Source organism: Amblyraja radiata, chromosome 2 (genome assembly GCF_010909765.2).
Source record: "Amblyraja radiata isolate CabotCenter1 chromosome 2, sAmbRad1.1.pri, whole genome shotgun sequence".
In the NCBI taxonomy this organism is placed as follows: domain Eukaryota; kingdom Metazoa; phylum Chordata; class Chondrichthyes; order Rajiformes; family Rajidae; genus Amblyraja; species Amblyraja radiata.
In genome coordinates, this window is record NC_045957.1 from 83062614 (window position 1) to 83087943 (window position 25330).

Here is a 25330-nt window from a genome sequence, read left to right on the forward strand (position 1 = left end):
TCTGGGGTGGAATGTCATGTTACAGTTGTAAAAGACATTGGAGTATGGCATTCAGTTTTGGTTGCCCTTCCATAGGAGGGATGTTGTTAAGGTGGAAAGAGTGTAGAGAAGATTTACAATGATGTTGCCAGGACTTGAGGGCCTGAGCTTTAGGAAGAGGTTGGACAGGCTCTAACTACTCCTTGGAGTGCAGGAGGATGAGGGGTGATCTTAAAAAGGTGTAATAGGTAGGTTGAATGCACAGAGTCTTTTACCCAGAGTAGGGGAATTAAGAACCATAGGTTTCAGATGAGGCATCGGTCCCAGTGCTGGATAGTTCTATGACGATGACTCTATTGACAATTGTCAAAGAGACGTCAAATATTCTTCATCTTCAGACAGAAGGGTCTCGACCCAAAACGCCACCCATTCCTTCTCTGCTGGGATGCTGCCAGTACCGCTGAGTTACTCCAGCATTTTGTGTCTATCTAAACCAACATCTGTAGTTCTTTCCCACATATCAAATATTATTTTCAGGTTATTAATAGATGTAATTTGTTAATAGGTGCAAAACATTAATTCTGCTTTATACATTTTCAGACTGTCGTAGGATACGGAATCAAGAATTAAAGGTTATAGGTTTAAGGTGAGTTGGGAAAGATTTAATAGAAACCTGCGGGGCATTTTTTTTCACAATGGGTATATGGAATGAGCTGCCAGACAAACTAATTGAGGCAGGTACTATAACAGCACTGGACAGTTGGACAGGTACATGGGTACATGGGTAGGAAAAGTTTAGAGGGATGATGACTAAATGAGGGCTAATGGGACTGGCATAGATGGGTGATCTCGGTCGGCATGGACGCGTTATGCCCATTTCAGTGCCGTATGACTTCATTTATAGAATGCCAGCATCATGCACTTCCTGGGATGTTGATCTGCTATTTACAGTTATGTGTATCTATATCCAGTTATTCACATTCGCACCAAGATTTGTGAGGGCTTAAGAAAAGATGGGCTCCTCAACCACGTATTCATCTGAACTATCTTTCTGTGTAATAAGAAACTGCAGATGTTGGTTTAGTTTAGTTTTTTTTTTAGTTTAGAGATACAGCGCGGAAACAGGCCCTTCGGCCCACCGGGTCCGCGCCGACCAGCGATATCCGCACACTAACACTATCCTACACCCACTAGGGACAATTTTTACATTTTAACCTGTACGTCTTTGGAGTGTGGGAGGAAACTGAAGATCTCATAGAAAACCCACGGGGAGAACGTACAAATTCCGTACAGACAGCACCCATAGTCAGGATCGAACCCGGGTCTGCGGTGCTACATTCGCTGTAAAGGCCCTGCCTCACTTTTCCTGAGTTACTCACGAACTCTCCCGAGCCCTCCCCTTGACTCGAACTCGGAGAATTACGGTAATAGCCGTTACACCGAAGATATACAAAAATGCTGGAGTAACTCAGCGGGTCAGGCAGCAGCTCTGGAGAAAAGGAGCAGGTGACCTTTTGGGTCAGAACCCTTTCTCAGAATAACCTTCTATTCCTTTCCTCACTAGCATGTGGCACTGGGATTAATCCAGAGATTATCGCACATTAGGTCCTGCTTTTTAACCCTATAAAAACTCCCTATATTAATTTCAGAGGACCTTGTTCCTCTTCCTACCTATGTCATTGGTACCAATGTGCACAACTACCTCTGGCTACTCAACCTCCCCCTTGAGAATGTTCTGCAACCACTCTGAGACAGTCTAGACTCTGGCACCAGGGAGGCACACATCATCTTGATGTGTGAAAATGTCATCATTGATGGCAAGAATCTGCTATTCCAGATTTACAAACTTGCAGTCAACTTTGTGCCTGGTCATTTCGAAATATATAATGAAGAAAGCCAAAACTAAATGTGCACCCACAAACATTTATTGTAATATTAATCAACCTCATGAAGCCTTACGCAATATCATAGATTAAATTCTAATAAATGCTATAATTGATGGGGATAGTTTTGAAGGAAATTGATTTCAGTGAAATTCCACAAACCCAAGAAACCTTTTACAATATTAATAAGGTTTATCATATCAGAAGATCAATTGTTAAGAGAATTATCAAATAGATATTGGGCTGCGGTTATGCAGCACATCTCACCTTTCACTCTATTATTCCACTCACCATGTACTGACCCAGCAGGCTAGTCTACTTCTTATATCTGGTCCCTTATATGGCAAAGCCCCAACTATCATTAAAAAAATAACTTTAGCTACATTTTTTTGATTTTATATGTCTTTAATCATTGGAGATCAAGCCTCCGCTTTGAGCCTGCTAATTTCATAGGATAGTCTTGGAATTGAGGCCTCACGATCCTTGGGAGATGCAAAAAATGACCAGTGCAGATCTAATGCAAAGGGAAGCTTTTCAAGGCCAATTTATACATTGTACTTCAACAGTTTAGGAACTGAAAGACTTTGAGGTTGGAACAATTAGTAGGATGGGGAGATATCATTGAGAATCACATTGATAAGTCAGTAAAACAAACTGAATACCAAGGCTGGGTAGATTATGTAAAAGTATAAATGCAACAAATGGAATAAGCACTGTTGAGGATCCAGAGGGGAAGCTATAACTGAAGTACAAGGTTAATTAATGTACATTTGTGCAGTTTCTTGTGTCTTCCTACATTAAATTGTTTTTGCAATTTTGTTCATTTTCCCTGCTCTCTATGTGGTCTCTTCTACATTAAGGGAACTTAACAGAGATTCGATGAGGTGTTTGAGAAATACTTTATTTTAAACATCAAGCATTATCTCATGCTTCTTACTGTATTTTATTTCAATTCTTCACCCACCACTGCCATGTTGACCTCTCTGTCTTCAGCCCATTCCTACAAATCTCAATGTCAATTTGAAGAATAATCTAGATTTTTAGATTTTCAACAATTAATCAAATGGTTTCAGGCACATTTATCAGTACTTACACTTCATGGTTTCAGTATTCAGTTTTTTCTTTCTGGTAATTTAAGATAATCGATCTGGTTTCCCATTTATATTCCTCCAAACTGACCTTTTCTTATTCACTGATCCCTCTACCACCTTTTCTTCTCCCTGCGGGGTCACTTAATTTGCCATTTAATCTCTCTTACCTTCAGCCGTTTTGCAAATATACCCTTGTGTTCTCACGCCTCCTAACCTTAATCTCTGCATCTAATAATTAATTTAATTTTTTAAAAAATTCCAATTCTGAAGAAAGGTCAAGAACCAAGGAGTGCAAAGGTGTTGACAGTATCAGAAGATTTATATGCTCATTTGCTGACTAAGAGAGAAAAAATAAAGATTTGGATATTAAACATTTTTTTCAGGTAGGAGCTAACCAGATGTGTTGCAATAATATTTTCTGGGTCCCGGAAATTTCTATCTTCCAATTTACCTAGAAAGCTTTGATATGATACTCACGTTAGTTCACCACTTTTTAACAAATTAATCTCTGCGTCTTGCATAGGTTGATTGAATTCATCTTCCGTTGGCATTCTTGGACTCTCTACTGATGGTGCATCACAAGCTGAACTTCTGAAAATGTGAATTCATATATTTAGATGTACAATATCTTTAGTCATGTGAATATATATATGTTTCAAAATGCAATTATGTATAAACACTAATCCTAATAATTGATAAATCAGAGTTCTTTCTTTTATGCATTATGATTGTTGCCACAATTCTGACCTCTACTCATATGAAACAATTGGAAACGTTTGTTTGGTTACAAAACTTTACCATGGAAATTAAGTGCACGATGCATCAAAAAGTGTTCTACTTGCTGCAAACACTCCAATTTAGTGTGGCACTAATAGTGCCAAACTGGGGACATCAAATAGAAAAAGGCAAAAATAAACAACAGCTCAATCACCAAATTGATCAATGGTGATTATATATATTCTTGGAGCTTTATCAATAAGTCAACCAAATTTGCAGTCACAAGTTGTTTTGAGTTTGGAGTAGGTCCTTCAAGGTACATAAACAAAATCCTGGATACAGGGTTTATAGTAACATGCAATTCAAGTATGAGAACCTTTACAAGTTACATAATTTATTTTGTTATGTTTGCATGTCTATGTGCCTATAATGCTGGCTCAAGCAAGATTTTTCAATATTCCTAAACATACTTGAGCATATGACAATAAACTCAACTTGACTGAGTTGTGATTCTCGGTTGAACCTAAATGATAAAGAGATACATTTGTGACACATGTGTGGCCTCATGCCTACTTTTTTGATACCTTTAGCTCATAATAAGTTTTTATTTATTTTTAAGAATTTAATGTATTTAATCGGGGGATTAAGCACCTATTTTGTACTCAATAGATACGCAGACAATAGGTGCAGGAGTAGGCCATTTGGCCCTTCGAGCCAGCACCGCCATTCAATGTGATCATGGCTGATCATCCACAAACAGTACCCCGTTCCTGCCTTCTCCCCATATCCCTTGATCCGCTAGTCCTAAGAGTTCTAACTCTCATTTGAAATCATCCAGTGAATCGGCCTCCGCTGCCTTCTGTGGCAGAGAATTCCACAAATTCACCACTCTCTGTGTGAAAAGGCTTTTCCTCATCTCAGTTCTAAATGGCCTACCCCTTATTCTTAAACTGTGGCCCCTGGTTCTGGACTCCCCCAACATCGGGAACATGTTTCCTGCAAACATTTGACATTCAATTTTAGGTCCATTATACTCGCTACCACAGATGTATTCCGCACCCTTGAAACAGACAGCTATATCCAAAGAAGTGGTCCTGAGAGCTGTCTCTAAGTGATAGTTTTTAATGATAAGAATAAATGTACTCATTCCTTTGTTGAAACAATTTTCAGTAAATTCAACCATGTAAATTCAGTAAATTCTGACATCAGAAGCACCACCAAAATTTTTTAAATAAATTACATATACAACTTTCACACTACTTGTGGAGATATATATTTTAACATTCCCTTTCTGAAACCCCGTCTCAGCTGCTTTCCACTCCACGGTTGCTCTGTTGCCCTGTATCTATTTTAGTCTATATTCAGTTTCTGTTTCTCTCATGTTTTGTATTTTCACTCTTGCTGCTAGATACCATCAATAAGTATGTATATACCACCATATACACACACCTCTCTTCCAATTAGTTTATGTGGCACATACATTCAGGGATATCTCAATCGCTGCATGTGCGTGCGTGTGAGTGATTTGGGGAGTATAGATGGAAATTAGCTGTTTGACTGGCTGTGGGGTATAGTTCAGTTCAGAGAAAGTTGAAGAAAGCTGTATAAGATCTGAGGCCAAAGAAGATTATGTGATCTGGGCAGGATGAGGGTTTGAGATAAATAAAAATACTACTCTGGTGTGGCAGCACTCAATATTAGGGGAGGTAAAGTCTTGAGTTTGGCACAATATAAGTTAGGTCACTGTAAACTAAGGCTCACAGAGCCATAGAGAACTCAGCACCATTCTGGGAGAATTTGGCAGCAGTGGTCTGTGCTCAGGGGAGCTGAAAAGTGAGAGGGGGGGAGAGAGAGAGGGGAGGGGGGAGGAGGCGGGGGGGGGGGAGAGAGAGACGGAGCGGAGGGGGGGAGAGAGGAGGGGGGGAGAGAGATGGGGGGAGAGGATGGAGAGGGGAGAGAGAGGATGGGAGGAGAGCGAGGAGAGGGCGGCAAGCTCGGCGTGGGGGGAGTCGCGCCAGCTTGCAGGGGGGCGCGGCAGAGCTCACGGAGGTTCCTGGAACACCATTGCCCGCCGTTCTCGGGCAACACTGCGGTCGACCAAAGCTCTCGGCAGCTCTCGGGATTTCTCGGGATACACCCGAGCCAAGGCGCGGAGCATGCGTGGTCGACCAAGCTTCTCGGAGTTCGGACAGGACGACTTTTGAAAAACGGGGGGAGGAGGGAGGGGTGGGAGGTGACGTTAGTCGCAGCGCGAGCAGACGGCAGGCAGATCCATTGTCATATCATCAGCGAAAACCCCCCCCAAAAAAAACAGCCGTTTTGAATTGAAAGTTGGATCGGATTTGTGAACATTTTTTTTGATAACTCAAGAAATAAAGCACAACATTTTTAGGTAAGCCAATTCTTGACTCCAGGGGGGTAAATCTCTACCGGAACATGTAAAAATTTCCCGTTAGCGCGTCGTTTCTTCGAGTAGATGTCATCACACACAAATAAATAAATAGGCGCACACACACATCCACGTCCAAGATCAGAGTCTTATAGTTATGAGGATATTTATATATATATACACATACACAAAAAATAAACAATTGTAGTGTCAGAGCTTATTTGAGATTTTATTTGAGTGTGTGTCCAGGATGGTGTGGGTCTCTGATGATGCTGGCTGCCATTTTGAGGCAGCTACTCCGATAAATCCCTTTCGATGAATGGGAGGTCAGAGGCGGTGATGGACTGGACAGTGTTCACAATTTTTTTGCAGTCTTTTCCCCTTCTGGACGGTCAAGTTGCTGAACCAAGCCATGATGCAACCAGTCAATATGCTCTCTACTGTACACCTGTAGAAGTTCAAAATCCTCTTTGACATACCGAATCTCTGTAATCTTCTCAGAAAGTAGAGGCATTGATGTGCTTTATTTATAATTGCATCTGTGTGATAGGTCCAGGAAAGATCTTCGGAAATATGCACGCCCAGGAATTTGAAGTTTTTGACTCTCTTCACCACTGATATAAACAGGATGGTGGGTCTTCATCCTTCCTCTTCCAAAGTGCACAATCAATTCATTGGTTTTACTTACATTAGGCAGCAACTCTACGGCTGTGCCACTGTGCCAAACCCCTTATTTTCCAAAGCAGAGACCAATATATGGGCATCCTGTTGTGACAGCACAATATGTATACAGCTATTGTAAACAAAGCTAATACAATGTGGAGTAGGCAGATGTTAATGCTGATTTGACATTAAAGGTGTCATTTTTTTAGCACAAAGCTCTGCTAATGGCCACTTTAAACTTGTATAGCTGAATCTGCTCTCTATTTCAATGGTACTGAATACATCCATGGTAGACAGTATAATGGGCCTAAAATTGGATGGCAAATCTCCTTCCTTTGAGTACAAAATGATTAATTAATTCTCCTACAATATACAGAAAGTAAAAAACTTATGAGCCAAAAGTAAAACAATAGGTCATTTATATGTTAAATAATACCTGTTTGATGCCTTGAGATGTAAATTTTGTTTGCCCCTAAATGTAGTGGCACTGACCTAACTGTGATTCAGCTACTCAGAATAAAGTGTAATGCAGTCACATTTGACACGCTAAGTGCTCTAAGTATTGTTACCTGAAGGTGGAGTACTGTCCCAGGCTTCAAATTCAAATCATGCAGGCTGCTCTGGCCACATTTATTACAAATACACACACCCAATCTCAACCAGCATCCTTTGTAATGAGAACTCACTGCACAATTTTTCTAGTGCATGTACACCACTCACAACATACCTAGACCAACTCCCTCTGCCACTCCCACTACCAATTGCTGTGCCCTGTAGCCCTTCAACCAACATGGAGCTATTTCCAGACATAGAAACAAAGAACTGCAGATGCCAGTTCGCAAAAAAAGGCTGGAATACCTCAACAAGTCAGGCAGCATCCATGGAAAACATGGATAGGTGACATTTTGGGTAGTATCCTTGCTTCAGACTGATCTTTTTTGTCTGCCCTTTTTTTGGGACCTATTTCCCTTAATTCACTTTAAACACATATTGTTTTGGGGACTGCTCCTCCAATGCAGTGACTACTGTTCATTCATTTCTGCTATTCTCAGTTTAATACTGATGTCCTGAGGCCGACCAACAAGGTGATGCCCCCAAACACAGATGCATCTATAGGCCCTGTCCCACTTACGTATCCTTGGCACGCAAATTACGCGACCTCGTCGTCGCGTCGAAGCGCACGGGCATCGTGTGGCCGCGCGGGGCCGGTCCCACTGAGAAGCGCGGAGGGATATGGAGTTGTGCGCGGTATCGCGCGGCGCTCCGAAATTTTGTAGCGAACGAAATCTTCGCGCGTGGAGTGTGGATTTCGTCCTGCACTAAATCTTCACGCGCCACCGGCCTGTCGCGTAACTGACGGCCACAGTGGGACAGGCCCAAGACCCTGGTGCAACGCAACGTCTCACCTCCAACAGCAGCTGAAGCAGGCAAACGATCGTCGAACTCAGCCTGGGGCTCACGGCTGTTGCGGTCCGGATCCGCCCCCACTCCTACTCCCAGAGCGGGGCCTAGAAAATTGAAGATAGACACAAAATGCTGGAGTAACTCAGCGGGACCGGCTGCATCTCTGGAAAGAAGGAATGGATGACCTTTCGTGTCAAGACCCTTCTTTCAGACTGAACAAGAGTCTCGACCCGAAACATCATCTATTGCTTCTCTCCAGAGATGCTGCCAGTCCCACTGATTTACTCCTGCATTTTGTGTCCATCTTCAAATGACGTCACGCGCTCCAGACGACTGTGCGGGCGCATGAAGTCACACGCGACCTTCGCGCCTAAAAGCGACCATGAGGTTGCGTAATTAGCGTGCCAAGGACACGTAAGTGGGACTGGGGCTTAACTATGAGAAGCCTACCAAGGGTGAGCAACAAGGACTAATTCTCCTTGGTACATGTTCAATAATTAGGGGGCACAGGACCACTTTTTTTAATGGAATCAATGATGCGGGGTTGGAAACTTACTGCCTTGAATGAGTGCTTCGGGCAGAAACCTTATCACACTGAAGAAGAACCCCAATGAGCAGTTTTAAAGCTAGCAGGGTAGAGGGATTAGCTTTAATCATATTTTCCCATGGGGAGAATGCCATCTTCTGTGTTATAAACTTTTATAATTAACCATTTACACTCACAAATTAATTTTTGGGTGGCGCAGTGACGCACGCAGCAGTAAAGTTGCTGCCTTACAGTGCCAGAGACCCGGGTTCGATCATGACCATGGGTGCTGTCTGTATGTTCTCCCTGTGACTGCGTGGGTTTTGTTTGGGTGCCTCCCACATTCCGAAGACATTTAGGTTTGAAGTTTAATTATCTCCTATTAATTGTCCCTAGTGTGTAGAATACGGGTGATCGTGGTCTGCGAGATCTTGGTGGGCCGGAGGGTCTGTTTACACATTGTCCCTCTAAACTAAACTCAACTAGAATCACTGTATTCTGTACTTAAATAGCAGAATAGATTTAAAAATGCACTATTTTAATGTACAAATGTACATTTTTATGAGGATGTAACATATGCAATAATGTTTTCAGAGAAATTAACGGCATGCAATTAGGTGGAGAAAGTTTAAACAAATTAACTTTTAATCTTTTAGTCATATGTTTAAAATTTCTCCACCCAACTGAGTGACTAGAAATAAGATCTTTCAGTGCCAAGAATATTTTTCTTCGTCTCAAACTATGTTATTTACCATATGTCAGCATTTAACTGAGAACAGAGGAATATTACTTCCTTTTTCCAGATGCGACAATGATTTCTGTTTCACAACCAAGTACATGCTCAGAAAGCAGGTTGTGGTGACGGTGCAGTGAGAACATAAGTGACCCAGGTAAAAACTCTCTTCAGTATGTAAACCATACCTTCTGTTTTTGTTGAAGTATCATGTTTGCTTTGCAACTATTAATTGTAGCACAGCTACAATTGTAAATAGCAGATGCAAGGTTTAAAATCATGTTTAATTTATTTTACTTAAAATCTACTCTTTATTAATTATCAGTTGTTTTATTTTTAGTTACCCATTATGGAGACTTCAGTCACCACCAATGATAGTTGGGATTTTGCCTTCCTGGATCCTTCACTTTTTTCAACAGCCTGTGAAACATCAGGTGTCAGAAACTTTGGTAGGCTTTTCATGCCCAGTTTATATGCAGTAATATTTGTGACAGGGCTTCTGGGCAATTTGTTGGTCATTGTGACATATGTCCTTTATGTGAAGCAGAAGACCATGACAGATGTCTACGTGATGAATCTAGCGATCGCTGATTTAATCTTCCTTTGCACCCTGCCATTCTGGGCAATCGATGCATATAATGAATGGATATTTGGAACTTCTATGTGCAAAATTATGAATGGTGTGTACACAGTCAATTTCTACAGCTGTATGTTAACTCTTGCCTGTGTAAGTGTCAACAGGTACAATTTGATTGTTCAGTCAACAAAAATGCTTAAGAGTAAAATGAAAATATTTCATAGTAAGATAGTTTGTGCAGGGGTTTGGGTGCTTGCAATCATGCTGGCCCTTCCAGAATTTATATTAAGTGAAGCATTTGATATGCCTGACAAAGTTATTTGTACTATGGTATACCCTCCTAATTCAGATATCATCATGGTAGGAGTCCATGTATTGCAGATGGTTGTGGGATTTTTGATCCCCTGTGTGACAATGATTATTTGCTATTCAATCATTGCAAAAACTCTACTCCAAGTTAAGGGCTTTCAGAAGAATAAATCATTAAAGATTATAGTTGCAGTTGTCATTGTATTTATGATTTGTGAACTGCCATTTAATGTTATACTCTTAATGCAAACTCTATCGATCATAAGTAATGAAAGCATGAGTTGTGAATACAAGCTAAATAGAAACTATGCAATTATCATAACAGAGAGCATTGCCTATGTACACTGCAGCCTCAATCCTATTTTATATGTATTTCTTGGAGTGAAGTTTAGAAACAACCTCTTAAAGATTTTAAAAGATGCTGGATGTATAAGTCAAAGACTATTGGTGGGGTGTCTGAAAACTGAATGCGAGACATCACAACAAAAATCAGGAATCTCTGAAACAACAAGTTTTCACCCTTTATAGAAAATACATGGTGCATCGGGATATTTACATGTACATCAAAGGAATCAGCATCAGAATTGTACGTGATTTCTTAATCTTCTGCTGTAAATGGTGGGCATTTTCTAATTCAAATTAAAGAATAAGACTGAATGTCATACAGCATCAAATTCTATTCTGTATCTACAAGCATACACATTTTCAAGTATAAAATATTTTTAAATATATGCATAAATTGTATCATTAAATATTTGACAATATTGTTCAATATTCATGTTGTCTTCTTATTGATTAATTGGTACAAATGTAGATCTTGAAAGAAGGCAAGAATAAAAAACAATTGTGTAGGAAAGAACTGCAGATGCTGGTTTAAAACAAAGATAGACACAAAATGCTGGAGTGACTCAGCGGGACAGGCAGCATTTCTAACCAATAAAAAACTATTGATTGAGTATGTGATTTGAGAATGTGCAAAATCGCGCAATGTGTGCAATCTATGAAGGTGCTTCCGATACAGTGAAGCTATCAATCACTTTTGAACCTAGCAACATGGTGCGCTGACAACAACCTGGCCCTTAACTCCAAGAAGACAAAGGAGCTCATTGTAGACTTCAGGAACCACCATCCACATTAACGGGACGGAGGTGGAACGTGTTTCCAGCTTCAGGTTCCTGGGGGTCAACATCTCCGATGACCTCTCTTGGACCCACAATATCTTAACTCTGGTCAAGAAGGCTCACCAGCATCTCTTCTTCCTGAGGAGACTGGAGAAGGTCCATCTATCTCCTCAGATTCTGGTGAACTTCTACCGCTGCACCATCGAGAGCATCCTTACCAACTGTATCACAGTATGGTATGGCAACTGCTCTGTCTCCGACCGGAAAGCACTGCAGAGGGTGGTGAAAATTGCCCAACGCATCACCGGTTCCTCGCTCCCCTCCATTGAGTCTGACCAAAGCAAGCGTTGTCTGCGAAGGGCGCTCAGCATCACCAAGGACTGCTCTCACCCCAACCATAGACTGTTTACCCTCCTACAATCCGGGAGGCGCTACACGTCTCTCCGTTGCCGAACAGCTTCTTCCCTGCGGCTGTTACACTACTCATAATGTAGCTCGGTGACTGCCAATCACCCCCCCCTCCCCCCCCCCCCCCCCCCCCGGATACTCCTCCCACCAGGAAAAACACTATGACTGTATGCATGTAAATACACTTATTTATTGCTCATATTCTATGTCGCTCTTCCAGGGAGATGCTAACTGCATTTCATTGTCTCTGTACTGTACACTGCACAATTAAAGTTGAATTTGAATCTGAATCTGAACTAACTAGTTTATTTTTTATGAACGTTGATTGGTTTACTATGCTTATCTTTTTTATGCAGAAACTAATGGAACTGAAAAAATCTTAAACCGCGCATGCACAGATTGTTCTCCTCTCCGTAAAAATAAAAAATAAAAATAAATAACAATTCAATTTGCCCAAGGCTTCCAAATCTCCTTCATTTTTTAATTACTGAATGGGTGGGGGATGGACGATGAAGGCAGGTGGAGAGATGGTGCTCCGGGCACGAACAGCAGAACTGGCCGCCACTTCCAGGGAGGGAAGCAGATCGGGTGGATGCGAGCAGCCGCTGGGACTGGACAGCAGAACTGGCTGCCACTTCAGCGCCTTCTGCCAGCCCGCTCACCTCTGGCAGTGCTCTCCGTCTGAACATCTCTCACCTTCGCTCATGTCAGACGCTTCCCTCAAATCCTTAAATTCCCACAGCCGAGTAACCTCAATAGGTCCCTTGAATGCGCTGTTGGAATTTAAGGATTTGCGGGAAGCGGCTGACATGAGTGAGGCTGGCGAGCGGCAGGAGAGAGGTTTTCAGACGGAGAGCACTGCCAGAGGTGAGCAGGGGCTGGCAGAAGGGGCTGTCCAGTCCTGGCGGCCACTCGCAGCCACCCAAGCTAATTCCCCGGCCACAATGCGGTGGCTCCGTGCCTGGAGCATCACAAGTGGGTTACTGGCATGATCCCCGACCCCCTTCTTCTCAACACTTCTGCCGTCCCCGCAACTTTACCCCGAGCCAGACTATGCAAACGCTGTGAAAGGAGCTCTCCCCCCACCCCGGGAAATACAGTATTTAAAAACATATAGCATCAAGAAATTTACCTACCACATTATTGGTACACAAACTCCATTCTTCTCTCTTTGTTTCCTAAGATACATTTAAAATAATGACAATCCATATTTGAAAAACCCACCAAGAAACTTGCGCTGCGCATGCGCAGTACTGCAAAGGCAGAATTTCAGCTTCAGCCCCGCATTAAATTGACGGCTTGAAGCAGCGCTGACGGCACTGGTCTATGACATGTTTAGGCAGTCCTTCATGTCCACAAAGTGTTTTTATCCTTTCATTCTGCAGCATCCAGACCTCTTTGATAGTTTTATGGATATAAACCATATAAACAGCATTTCATATTTTCATACTGTACAAAAAAGCCAGGCTGGTGATCAGACTAGTGGTTTAGATGAACATTAGAATTTTGACACAGTTTTATGGATATAAACCATATAAACAGCATTTCATATTTTCATACTGTACAAAAAAGCCAGGCTGGTGATCAGACTAGTGGTTTAGATGAACATTAGAATTTTGACAACACACCTTTGAGAGTGAGTCAGGTAGAGAATCAAGGATCAATGGAAGAACCTCTGCTTTAAGTGGGTAAGCAGATGCTGATTCCGTTGGTTCTTGAATTTTAGGAAGCACAACAAGTCCTTGAGAAACTCAGCGGGTGAGGCAGCGGTGGCGCTGGGAACGGCTGCGGCTCGCCTGCAGTCCGTTTGTCTTTTACTTTTTTGTGTTGTTTTTTTTCGTTTTGTCTAGTTACGTTTTTGGTTTTTAGGTTGTGTTTATGTGGGGGGGGGGGGTGGGGGGTGAAACGGGGCTTGCTGTCTCTCCCTTCGGGGGAATACGATCTTTTTGTCGTATCCCCCCGAAGGGATACAACAAGACCTTTTTGTCGTTTCCCCCTTCTCTGCCTCCGTCTACGCTGAGGCCTAATGGCGGAGCCGGCGACCTCGGGACTCTGGAGGCAGCTGACAGGACTCGCCCTGGGCTCGCTCCCGTGAGGGTGGCCCAGCCCGGGGCTGGAACTGCGCTCTCGTGAGAGCGGCCTGGCGAGGGGCTGAGAGACTCTCCTGTGAGGGGCTGTGGCCCGTCGGAGTGGCCCAGCCCGAGGGAGGAACGGCACTCCCGTCGGAGTGGCCCAGCCCGAGGGAGAACGGCACTCCCGGCGGAGTGGCACAGCCCAAGGGAGAACGGCGCTCCCGTCGGAGTGGCCCAGCCCGAGGGAGGAGCGGCACTCACGTGAGGGCGATCCGGCTCGGGGCTGGAACGGTGCTCCGGTGGCTGGGACGGCGTTCTGGCGGCGGTGACCTGAGTCTGGGGTTCAGCCGCGGGCCAGCGGCTGCGTGTGCTGGACTGGAGGGCGGCAGCTTCGACCACCCCCGGACCGCGGTGTTTGAACCGGCATGTTTGCGGGGTTCGGTGAGCCGCGGGATTGTTTGTACCATCGCCCGGTGGGGAATCGCCTCAGCGCAGAGGGAGAAGAGGAGGGAAGAGACAGTAACCCTAAGATTTTTGCCTCCACCACAGTGAGGAGGTGCTTGGAGGATACACTGTGGTGGATGTTAATTTGTGTTTATTGTTGTTTATTATTGTATGATTGTATGTATGACTGCAGGCACGAAATTTCGTTCAGACCGTAAGGTCTGAATGACAATAAAGGTATTCAATTCAATCTATGGAGAGAAGGAATAGGCGACCTTTCGGTTCGAGACCCTTCTTCAGACTGATATCGGGGGAGGGGGAGGGAAAGAAAAGAAGATGCGGAGGCAGTGGGCTTGTGGGAGAGCTGAGAAGGGGGAGGGGAAGGAGGGAGAAAGCAAGGACTATCTGAAAATAGAGAAGTCGATGTTTATACTGCTGGGGTGTAAACTACCCAAGCGAAATATGAGGTGCTGTTCCTCCAATTTGCGCTAGGCCTCACTCTGACAATGGAGGTGGCCCAGGACAGAAAAGTCAGATTCGTAATGGGAAGGGGAGTTGATGGGCTGAGCCACTGGAAGATCAGTTTGGTTAGTGCAAACTGACTGGAGGTGTTCGGCGAAGTGATCGCCAAGCCTGCGCTCGGTCTCGCCGATGTAGAAAAGTTGACACCTGGAACAGCAGATGAGGTTGGAGGAGGTGCAGGTGAGTGAACCTCTGCCACACCTGGAAAGACTGCTTGGATCCTTGGATGGCGTCGAGGGGGGAGGTCAAGCGACAAGTGTAGCATTTCCTGCAGCTGCAAGGGAAAGTACCCGGGGAGCGGGTGGTTTGGGTCCGAAGGGACAAATTGACCAGGGAGTTACCGGGGGAATGTTCTCAGCGGAAAGCAGAAAGGGGAGATGGGAAGATGTGGCCAGTGGTGGGATCCCGTTGAAGGTGGTGAAAATGTTGGAGGTCTATATGTTGTATGCGACGGCTGATGGGGTGGAAGGTGAGGACAAGGGGGATTCTCTCCGTGTTATGAGTAGGGGGGGATGGGGAGTTAGAGCATAGCTGCAGGATATAGAGGATTCCCCCGCCCCCCCGACATCAGTGTGAAGAAGGATCTCGACCCGAAACGTCGCCTATTCCTTCTGTCTATGGATGCTGCCTCACCCGCAGAGTTTCTCCAGCATTTTTGCCTACCTTCTATTTTTCCAGCATCTGCAGTTCTTTCTTAAACAAAACAAGTCCTTGTTCAGTACTGCAAAGACTGTTAGAGAACAGATACTTTGCCATTTTCTGTACATGATTCATATAGGCACATATTTTCGATTGCGTACAAAAAATGTATTCTTCAAACCAAAACCCAACAGCAAACGAGAACAACTATCCTGCAATACCATTACTAATAACCATGGCAGGGCTCGAAATTAACGGTTGTCCGTTTGCCAATGCCACCTAAAGTCCTGCCGGTCAACCTAAAAGCCGTGTCATTTTGCCCGGCTTGGCAAGCGAAGGAAAGCTTGGGTTATGTGGACAGCAGACGGCCTTATGCAAACTGTGCCGGCATTTCTCAGAGAGCTCCTGCCTTATCCTCGTTCCCTGCCTTGCCCTGTGGAATTGCTGCTTGTTTGTGAACCAGCAGCTCAGGCAGCGGATTGGCACTCGACACTTGCTACAAATTGTTCTGTTGTTGGTGTTCCCTTAAAGGGCCTGTCCCACATTGCGATTTATCGGCGACTGCGGAGTGTCAGTGATGGTTTTAAAGGGCGTGAGTCACTGAAGTTCCGCAGTCGCCGAAAAAAATCGCAAAGTGGGACAGGCCCTTTAAGGGAACAACAGCAACAGAACAATTTGCAGCGGTGTCGAACGCCTGAGCCTGCTTCTTCCCTTCCCTCCTCTTCCTCCCTTCTCCCCTCTTCCTCCCCGCTCCACTCTTCTTCCACTTCTCCACTCCCCCCCCCCCCCCCATCTCCTTCTCCCCCCCCCCCCTCACTTTCCCCGACGCCCCACCATTTGTGGACCCAGCCTGCGACCAGCAATCCCCTGCACACTATCCCACACACGCCAGGGATGATTTATACAAACCTTTGGAGTGCGGGAGGTAACCCTATCACTAACTCTAGGTTGATAGGCTTGGTATTGCCCCTCGCGTGTGTGATAATGTGCGGGGGATCGCTGGTCGGTGCGGACTCGGTGGGCCGAAGGGCACTGTACCTCTGAACTAAATGTGACACAGGGGCCCCAGGGGTTGGACTCGAACCCCCAATATTCTGCACTAAACTGTTGGTCACGAGTTGTCCCAGAGGCAGATCTCTCTTCCAATGGTCTCTCCAAACTCCCAGAGGCAGCGAGCTTTTCAACTGGGTGCAGGCAATGTTGTCAATGTACCAGTGCCACCCACCTGCTCCAGCACCGAGTCTAAATACCCACCACCCAGTTTGAAGCAAGGCAGGGGGGGAGAGAAGTGGGGAGTGTTGTTCGCAAAGTCTGCATTGATCCCATAGCCAATGTTACTAAAACAGATGATGTGGAGTAGAAGATACACAAAAAAGCTGGAGAAACTCAGCGGGTGCAACAGCATCTATGGAGAGAAGGAAAAAGGCAACGTTTCGGGCCGAAACCCTTCTGCAGATGTGGAGTAGACTTTGTGCAGTACTATTAGTGGGATCTAGCTGTCACAGGCTGGGTCCTCAAATGGGGGGTGTCGGGGAAAGTGGGAGGGGGGGGGGGAGAGTGGGAGAAGGGGATGTGAGGGGAGGGGGGGAGTGGAAAAGAGGGAGAAGAGTGGAGCGGGGAGGAGGAAAGGGAAGGGAAGAAGGGGTAGAGGGGAATGAGAAGGGAGAAGGGTGGGGAGTGGAGAAGGAGGGATGTGGCAGGAGGGGGGAAGAGGGGGGTGGAGGGGAGAGGGGAGTTCACACTATACTCACTGAATCCATCCCTGTGAAAAGTTAGAGATGGTAATTTGGTTCTGGAAGCGTACCAATACAATATAAAACTGAACGATTCAGACATCTTTTCATTTGCAATTGATTTTGTTGTATTAATTTTAATATATTAATGTTTAAAATCCATGCATTGAAGGAAGACTATTTTACAGCCCATCTGTGTTCCCTAACCCCAACCCTAACCCTAACCGGGCATCACCCACCGGACAGCAAACGTCATCTGCTCTGCTACAGCCACAGTCACTCAAGGCGTTCCCCAAGGCTCCGTACTCGGCCCCCTCCTCTTCATCATCTACATCCTCCCCCTTGGTCAGATACTCCGCCACTTCAACCTGGACTTCCACTGTTACGCCGATGACACCCAGATCTACCTCGGCACCAAATCCCCCCAAAACCCCCCCCCCTCTTCCATATCAACTCCTGTTTGTCAGCTATAAAAACCTGGATGCAACATAACTTCCTCAAACTCAACAGCGATAAAACAGAATTCCTCCTCATAGGCTCCAAATCCACACTCAGCAAAATCAATAACCCCACTCTCACCATCGACGGCACCACTGTCTCCCCATCTCCCCAGGCCCGCAACCTTGGCGTGATCTTTGATTCCACCCTCTCCCTTGAGCCTCACATCCGCCATGTCATTAAAACCTCCTTCTTTCATCTCCGCAACATCGCCAAAATCAGACCCTCTCACACCTCCCGCTGCTGAAAGACTCATCCATGCCTTCATCTTCTCCCGACTGGACTACTGCAACTCACTTCTCCTTGGCATCAGCTCCACCTACATCAACCGACTACAACTGGTCCAGAACGCAGCCGCCCGACTCATCACCCACACCAAATCCTGGCATCACATCACTCCAGTCCTCAAACAACTTCACTGGCTTCCCATCTCCCACCGGATCGCCTACAAAATCCTGGTCCTCACCTACAAAGCCCTCCACCATCTGGCCCCCCCATACCTCACTGACCTCCTCTCCCCCTACCAACCCTCACGGTCCCTCAGATCCACATCAGCCGGTCTCCTCTAATAATAATAATAATAAATTTTATTTTTATAGCGCTTTTCTAAGACTCAAAGTCGCTTTACAATAGTAACAGACAATAGCAAACGGAGAAGCGGCGAACAAACAGCGCCAGCGTCCTCTCCGTGCAGCACATAAAGAAAGAATACAGACATAACAATAATAGACATTTAATCGGAATAACATATAATCGGAATATAACAAATAATAAAGACATCACAGAGACACAAATTAAAAACAGAATTCAATCCAAAAACAGAAAATCAAAAACACAGTGTGAAGAGAGAGCAGCGGCAACCAATTCGTGCCAGCGTCCACTCTCCCTTCACGGCAGCCATCTTGGACACAGACCTACAAGACTACAGTTAGACAAAAAAAAAATCATCCCCCCACAGTGGATAGCACTATGGGGGAAGGCACAATGTCCAGTCCCCACCCCATGTTCACCCCAAAGTCAGGCCTATTGGGGCCACCGCAATTGCCTCTACGGAGGCCCGATGTCCCTGGCCGTTCTCACCGGGTGGTCTTGCCCCGGCGTCGGGAGAGTCCTTTCGGCGGCTGGGCCACTTGGAACGGCCGCTTTCTGGTTGGAGCCCGCAGCTGCCGAAGCCGACAAGGCCGCGCCGGTTAGGAGCTCCCAGGCTCCAGATGACAAAGTCGGCGCCACCTCTCCGCAGCCCGCAGCCCGGAGTTGTTGCTCTCGGCGGTCCAGCTCGCCAGAGCTCCAGCGCGTCGCTCCAGCGCGGCGACCCAGGCAAGGCATCGCCCGCTCCGCTCCGCTCCAGCGCTCCAATGCAGTGCCGCCGCCGAGACCGAGGTGCTGGGCGGTTCCCGCCAGGAAACGGCGCTCCAAGCCCGCAGGTAGGCCACGAGGACGGATCGACGTGACCACGGATCTCCATCCACAAATCCAACCTCCGCAGTTTTGGGGACAGAGCCTTCTCCAGGGTAGCTCCCAGGCTCTGGAACTCCCTCCCCCAACTGATCCGTAATTCCGTGTCCCTCACCATCTTCCAGTCCCGCCTCAAGACCCACCTCTTCACCTCTGCCTATCCTTAGCCCCACGTCCCCCTCCCTTTTCATCTGTGCTTGAATTGCCTCATATTGTGTTTTGAATTGTATTCTGTCTTTAATTTGTGTACTAGTCATGTCTCTACTATTTATTTCATTCCGCTTACATGTTTTTCCTCTACCTGCTAAATTTTTGTAAGGTGTCCTTGAGACTCTTGAAAGGCGCCCATAAATAAAATGTATTATTATTATTATCGTGTGACAGGGCGCACGACATGATGAGACACCCAAATGTCACCCCTGGATTTTGAACATTCCAAAATCCTGGGGCGACAGGGAGACACCGCGCGTCACTACATGCGTCACGACCCGACCACGACATGACAACCTCTTTTCAGTGCCGCCCGTGGAACAGGCCCTTAAATCCCTCACCCCACGGGAGGGGGAGAGAAACTGCAAAGCCACCTGCCCGCGTTCATATCCCTCCAAACCTGATCTATCCATGTACCTGTCTTTCTATCTGTGTCTTTCTCTCTCTGTCTCTGACTCCATCTCTGTCTATCTCTGTCTCTGCTCTTTCTCTCTCGCTTACCAGTCCTCCCCCACTTTTTCATCAGAAACTCACCCCGAAATTTGGGCATTGCAGTTCCCCCTAATGCTCCAGTGTAGTGCCAAGTAACAGCCATGGTGCTGAAAGGGTTGTTGTGACACAGCATGGTGTTCCTGAAGTCTTACATCAGTAGAGCTACCCAACATCTGCACTCTCCTTGACCTCGTCCTTACCAACCGGCACCTTCAGCTGAGGCTGAGCGAGGCTTCAGCCGGCTGAAGCAGCTGAAGACCACCATCAGAAGTTCCCTCCAGGACGACCAGGTGACCGTCCAGCTCCTCATCATGCTGCATGCCAGTAACATCAAGGACTTTGATCCCTGGCCAGCCATCAGCTTGTGGCATGCAGGAGAGACGAGGACAAGGAGGCCTGACACGGGAGACGACCTAGCTGCAGCACCTGCCTTGGGACCTCACCGACAGTGACAAGTCTGATGAGGAGGATGCTCTGCTCGATAGCGACTCAGATGACAATTAAAGTGACTTTAGATGTATTTGAACAGCTCTGTCTTTACTTTGCTTTTCAGGAGATGGTTTAAATTTCAAGCAGAAAAGTTACACAAGTTCTCACAAATATAATGTTTCTGTTCATTTAAAGTTGAAACTCCGCCCCCCCCCCCCCCCCCCCCCCCAAAAAATAAAAATAAATACCCACTTCAGCCATTTTTATTGCCCTTCTGGGCAATCACACTTGCCAAGTTCCATGACTGATTCAATATAGTCACCTACTTCCATGACTCATCTTCTTAGTGGGCACAGAGTAAAAGAGGTACTATGTACATTCAAAAGTATGGTATATGTCTTGTCAGGTTTAGTTTGTGACTTTATTTGAAGCAGAAATAATATGTGAATGCTTCATTGAGCATAATTGAGCATAATATCTACTGGTAACTACGCACTTCCTCCGAGCACATTATCGCACGCGTCATGCAAGCCGTCTTAAATGAGCACCTAAATTCGGCAACGTAAAAAGCTGCCTAGGTTGCCCGGCTGGCAACAGTGAAAAAACGTTAAGGGAGAGCCCTGCATGGTCTAAATTTTTTAATGAGATCTAAATATATCCAACTTTTCAAGTATGACTAGAATGTCTTTGAGTCTAAAGTCAAAAGTAAAAGGAAATAACACAGCACATACTCTTATTTAATACTTGCAAAAGTAGTCAAGTCACCTTCCTTAAAATCTATTTATGTGCCATTCTTATCTCAGATTTCAGACTTTTTTAAATGTATTGGGCAGACGGAACGGTGGAAGATTCAGTCCAATGGGTCTTATGGCCTTCTTCATAAGTCAGCTAGTGAGTGAGTGATGGATGCTCTTGGGTATCCTCGTTTTACTTCTCATGTTTTAATGGCTTTGTGCATTGAGAAAAACCTGGCATATGTTTAATTTAGTTTAGATTATTATTGTCATGTGTACCGAGGTACAGTGAAGAGCTTTATTTGTGTGTTATCCTGCCAAAGAAAATACTTTACGTGATTAGAATAAAGCTGTCCACAGTGCACAGATAAAGGATAAAGACAATACAATACAATACAATACAATACAATACGGTTTTATTTGTCACATTGCACATAAAGTGCAAGTGAAATGAATTAGCCAGCAGCAGTACAATGATAAAGAACACACAATACACAATAAAAATGTAACACAAACATCCACCACAGCATTCATCACAAGGTCCAAAAATTGGCCAGTCCTCCTCCATTTTCGCCCAATCCGTCTCTAAATACAACATTTAGAGATTGATTGATTAAAGATAGTTCAAAAGTCTCCAATGAGGTGGATGGGAGGTCAGAAATGCACTCTAACACGTGAGAGGAGTGTTCAGTTGCCCGATAACAGCTGGGAAGAAACGGTCCCTGAATCTGGAGGTGTGCAAGTCTCCAATAACTCTCACCAACTTAGAATGCTGTAGAAAGCATTTTATCGGGATGCATCACAGCATGGTTTGGGAACAATTCTCAATTGAGAACAAGATCTCAAGAAATTGCAGAGAATTGTGGATGCAGCCCAGACCATCACAAAAAACAACCTCCGTTCCACTGACTCCATTTACACCTCACATTGCCTCAGCAAGGCCAGCAGCATAATCAAGGATGAGTCTCACCCTGTCTGAAAAAGGATCTTGACCTGAAATGTCACCTATTCCTTTTCTCCAGAGATGCTGTCTGACCCGCTGAGTTACTCCAGCTTTTTATGTTTATCTTTGGTTTAAACCAGCATCTGCAGTTCCTTCTTACACATGAGTCTCACCCTGATCACTCCCTCTTCTCCCCTGTCCCATCTGGCAAGAGCTATTGAAGTGCAAAAATGCACACATTCAGATTCAAGAACAGTCCCTTCCCAGCTGTTATCAGGCAATTGAACATCCCATCAACAACTAGAGCACTATCTACCTCTTTGGAGACTCTTGGACTATCTTTATTTGGACTTTACTGGACTTTATCTTGCACTAAACGTTGTTCCCTTCATCGTGTATCTGGAAACTGTGGATGGCACGATTGTAACCATGTATTTTCTTTCTGCAGACAGGTTAGCACGCAACCAATGCTTTTAACTGTATCTCGGTACACGTGGCAATAAACTAAATTAAACGTGCACAAATATGCATATAAACAAGATTATCTCAGAACATGAATGTCACTCCCTCTGCTGGTCACTGGCAACCATAATCTATATTACTAAATCTCTGTTCTTGACCGCTTTTGGCCTTCTGTGCTGCGATTTCCGAGAGAACGCCGCCACCTACGGACGTCATTTTTGGCCACCTCGCTCAGAGCCCCCCTCCGCCGCATGTGTGCCGAGGATTTTTCCCGTCGATGAATAATGACAGAGACATTAATGTTTTTACAAAATTCCCCATTCTCTCTGCTGCCCCTACCGGCGACAGGGGGAGGGAGGGACTATAAAACCAGGAAGTGGTGTGCCTCAATTAATCTCTGCAAGATGGAGCTCTGTCAATTAGTCTCTGTCACTCTGAGCTCTGAATGACACTGAACAAATGTCTACAGCACTGTGAGTACCCTTAATTTGGTTTGAAAATGAAAATATGGTTAGAGGTAAAAAAGCACTGCCTGCAAATGGTTGTTTGGGTTTGGGTTGAAATAAAAAGGCACTCTCTCTCTCTCTCTCCCCTCCCCTCTCTCCCCACCTCTCTCTCTCTCCCTATCCCTCTCTCTTTCTCTCTCTCCCCCCTCTCCTCTCTCCCCCCCCTCTCCTCCTCTCCCCCTCTCCTCTCCCCTCCCTCTCTCCTCCCCCCCCTCTCCTCTCCCCCCCCTCCTCTCTCCCCCCCCCTCTCCTCTCCCCCCCCTCTCCTTCCCCCCTCTCCCTTCCCCCCCTCTCCTCTCCCCCCTCTCCTCTCCCCTCTCTGCCCCTTCTCTCTACCCCCGCCCCACCCCCTCTCTAGATGTGACTGCGTTGGGGGCTATGCGTCAGTAGATAGGGTGGTTATGGGGTAAAAGGAGCAAATTAATAATATTAATATAATATCAAGGGGGGTAATTAGCGTGAGTGCGGGGGGGGGGGGGTTGTTAGTGTGTGACGCTGCATGCCGCCTCCCCCCCCCCCACAACCGCACGTTGGGGGAACAGGCCCAACTGCCTTAGTTTCCGTCTTTTTATTTCTACATACATAGCCACCCCGTGCTTGTATTGCTCCTTCAATGTTATCCGAGTATCAAGAGTTCAAGAGAGTTTATTGTCATGTGTCCCTGATAGGACAATGAAATTCTTGCTTTGCTTTAGCACACCAGAACATAGTAGCCATGAATACAGAACAGATCAGTGTGTCCATATCTATATTACTAAATCTCTGTTCTTGACCGCTCTTGGCCATCTGTGCTGCGATTTCCGAGAGAACGCCGCCATCTACGGCCGTCATTTTTGGCTACCTCGCTCAGAGCCCCCCTCCGCCGCGTGTGTGCCGAGGATTTTTCCCGTCGATCAAAAGTGACAGAGATATTAATGTTTTTACAAAATTCCCCATTCTCTCTACTGCCCCCACTGGAGGGAGGGGGATGGGGAGGGACTATAAAACCAGGAAGTGGTGTGCCTCAATCAGTGTCTGCAAGCTGGAGGGCACTCTGAACTCTGAATGACTGAATACATGTCTACACAACTGTGAGTAAGCAATGCCTGCAAATGGTTGTTTGGGTTGAAATAAAAAGGCACTCTCTCTCTCTCCCCCCCCCCCCTCTCCTCTACCCCCCCCCCCCCCCCTCTCCTCTCTCCCCCCCTTTCCTCTCCCCCCTCTCCTCTCCCCCCCCCTCTCTCCCCCCCTCTCTCCCCCCCCCCTCTCTACCCCCCTCTCTCCTACCCCCTCTCTCCCTCCCCCCTCTCCCTCCTCTCCCCCTCCCCTCCACACCCCCTACCCTCTTCCCTCCACCCGCCCCCTCCCTGCTCCCCACCTCTCCCCCTCTCAGCACCCCTTCACTCTCCCCCCCTCTCTCTCTCCTCCTCCCCCACCTTTCCCCCCTCACCCATCCTCCCTCTTCTCCTCCTCTCCACCCCCCCTCTCCCTCTTGCCCCTCTCTCTGTGTCTCTGTCTCTCTCTCTGTCTCTGCCCCTTCTCTTCCTGCCCTCACTCTCTACCCCCTACCCCCCCTCTCTAGATGTGACTGCAAGTTGGGGGCTATGTGTCAGTAGATAGGGTGGGTATGGGGTAAAAGGAGCAAATTAATAATATTAATATAATATCAAGGGGGGTAATTAGCGTGATCGCGGGGGGGGGATAGTTAGTGTGTGTGACGCTGCATGCCGCCTTCCCCCCCCCCCCCCCCCCTCCACAACCGCATGTTGGGGGAACAGACCCAATGGGTCTGCACTTGGTCTAGTACCATTATATAAATATATACACACATGAATAAATAAACTGATAAAGTGCAAATAAACAGATAATGGGCTATTAATGTTCAGAGTTTTGTCCGAGCTGAGTTTAATAGCCTGATGGCTGTGGGGAAGTGGCTATTCCTGAACCTGGTCGTTGTAGTCTTCAGGCTCCTGTACCTTCTGCCTGAAGGTAGCGGGGAGATGAGTGTGTGGCCAGGATGATGTAGGTCCTTGATGATGCTGCCAGCCTTTTTGAGGCAGCGACTGTGATAGATCCCCTCGACGGAAGGTAAGTCAGAGCCGATGATGGACTGGGCATTGTTACTTTTTGTAGTCTTTTCTGCTCCAGGGCGCTCAAGTTGCCGAACCAAGCCACGATGCCACCGGTCAGCATGCTCTCTACTGTGCACCTGTAGAAGTTAGAGAGAGTCCTCCTTGACAAACCGACTCTCCGTAATTTTCTCAGGAAGTAGAGGCGCTGATGTGCTTTTTTTATATAATTGCCTTAGTGTTCTCGGACCAGAAAAGATCTTCAGAGATGTGCACGCCCAGGAATTTGAAGCTCTTGACCCTTTCCACCATCGACCCGTTGATATAAACGGGACTGTGGGTC

At 46.1% G+C, this 25330-nt stretch overlaps 2 protein-coding genes across 2 annotated transcripts in view; one reads left to right on the forward strand and one right to left on the reverse strand.

Annotated features, from left to right (window-relative positions):
• Positions 1 to 25330, reverse strand: part of fyco1 (FYVE and coiled-coil domain autophagy adaptor 1) — a 201563-nt gene that overhangs the window by 20318 nt on the left and 155915 nt on the right. Inside the window, exon 15 of the mRNA XM_033049213.1 lies at positions 3431 to 3544. Within this exon, the coding sequence (XP_032905104.1) occupies positions 3431 to 3544 (114 nt within the window). The remainder of the gene's footprint in view (positions 1 to 3430; positions 3545 to 25330) is intronic.
• LOC116990982 (C-C chemokine receptor type 7-like) lies at positions 9672 to 11409 on the forward strand. The gene has a single exon (XM_033049226.1). It carries the CDS (start codon positions 9735 to 9737, stop codon positions 10797 to 10799), a length of 1065 nt encoding a protein of 354 aa, XP_032905117.1. The 5' UTR covers positions 9672 to 9734; the 3' UTR covers positions 10800 to 11409.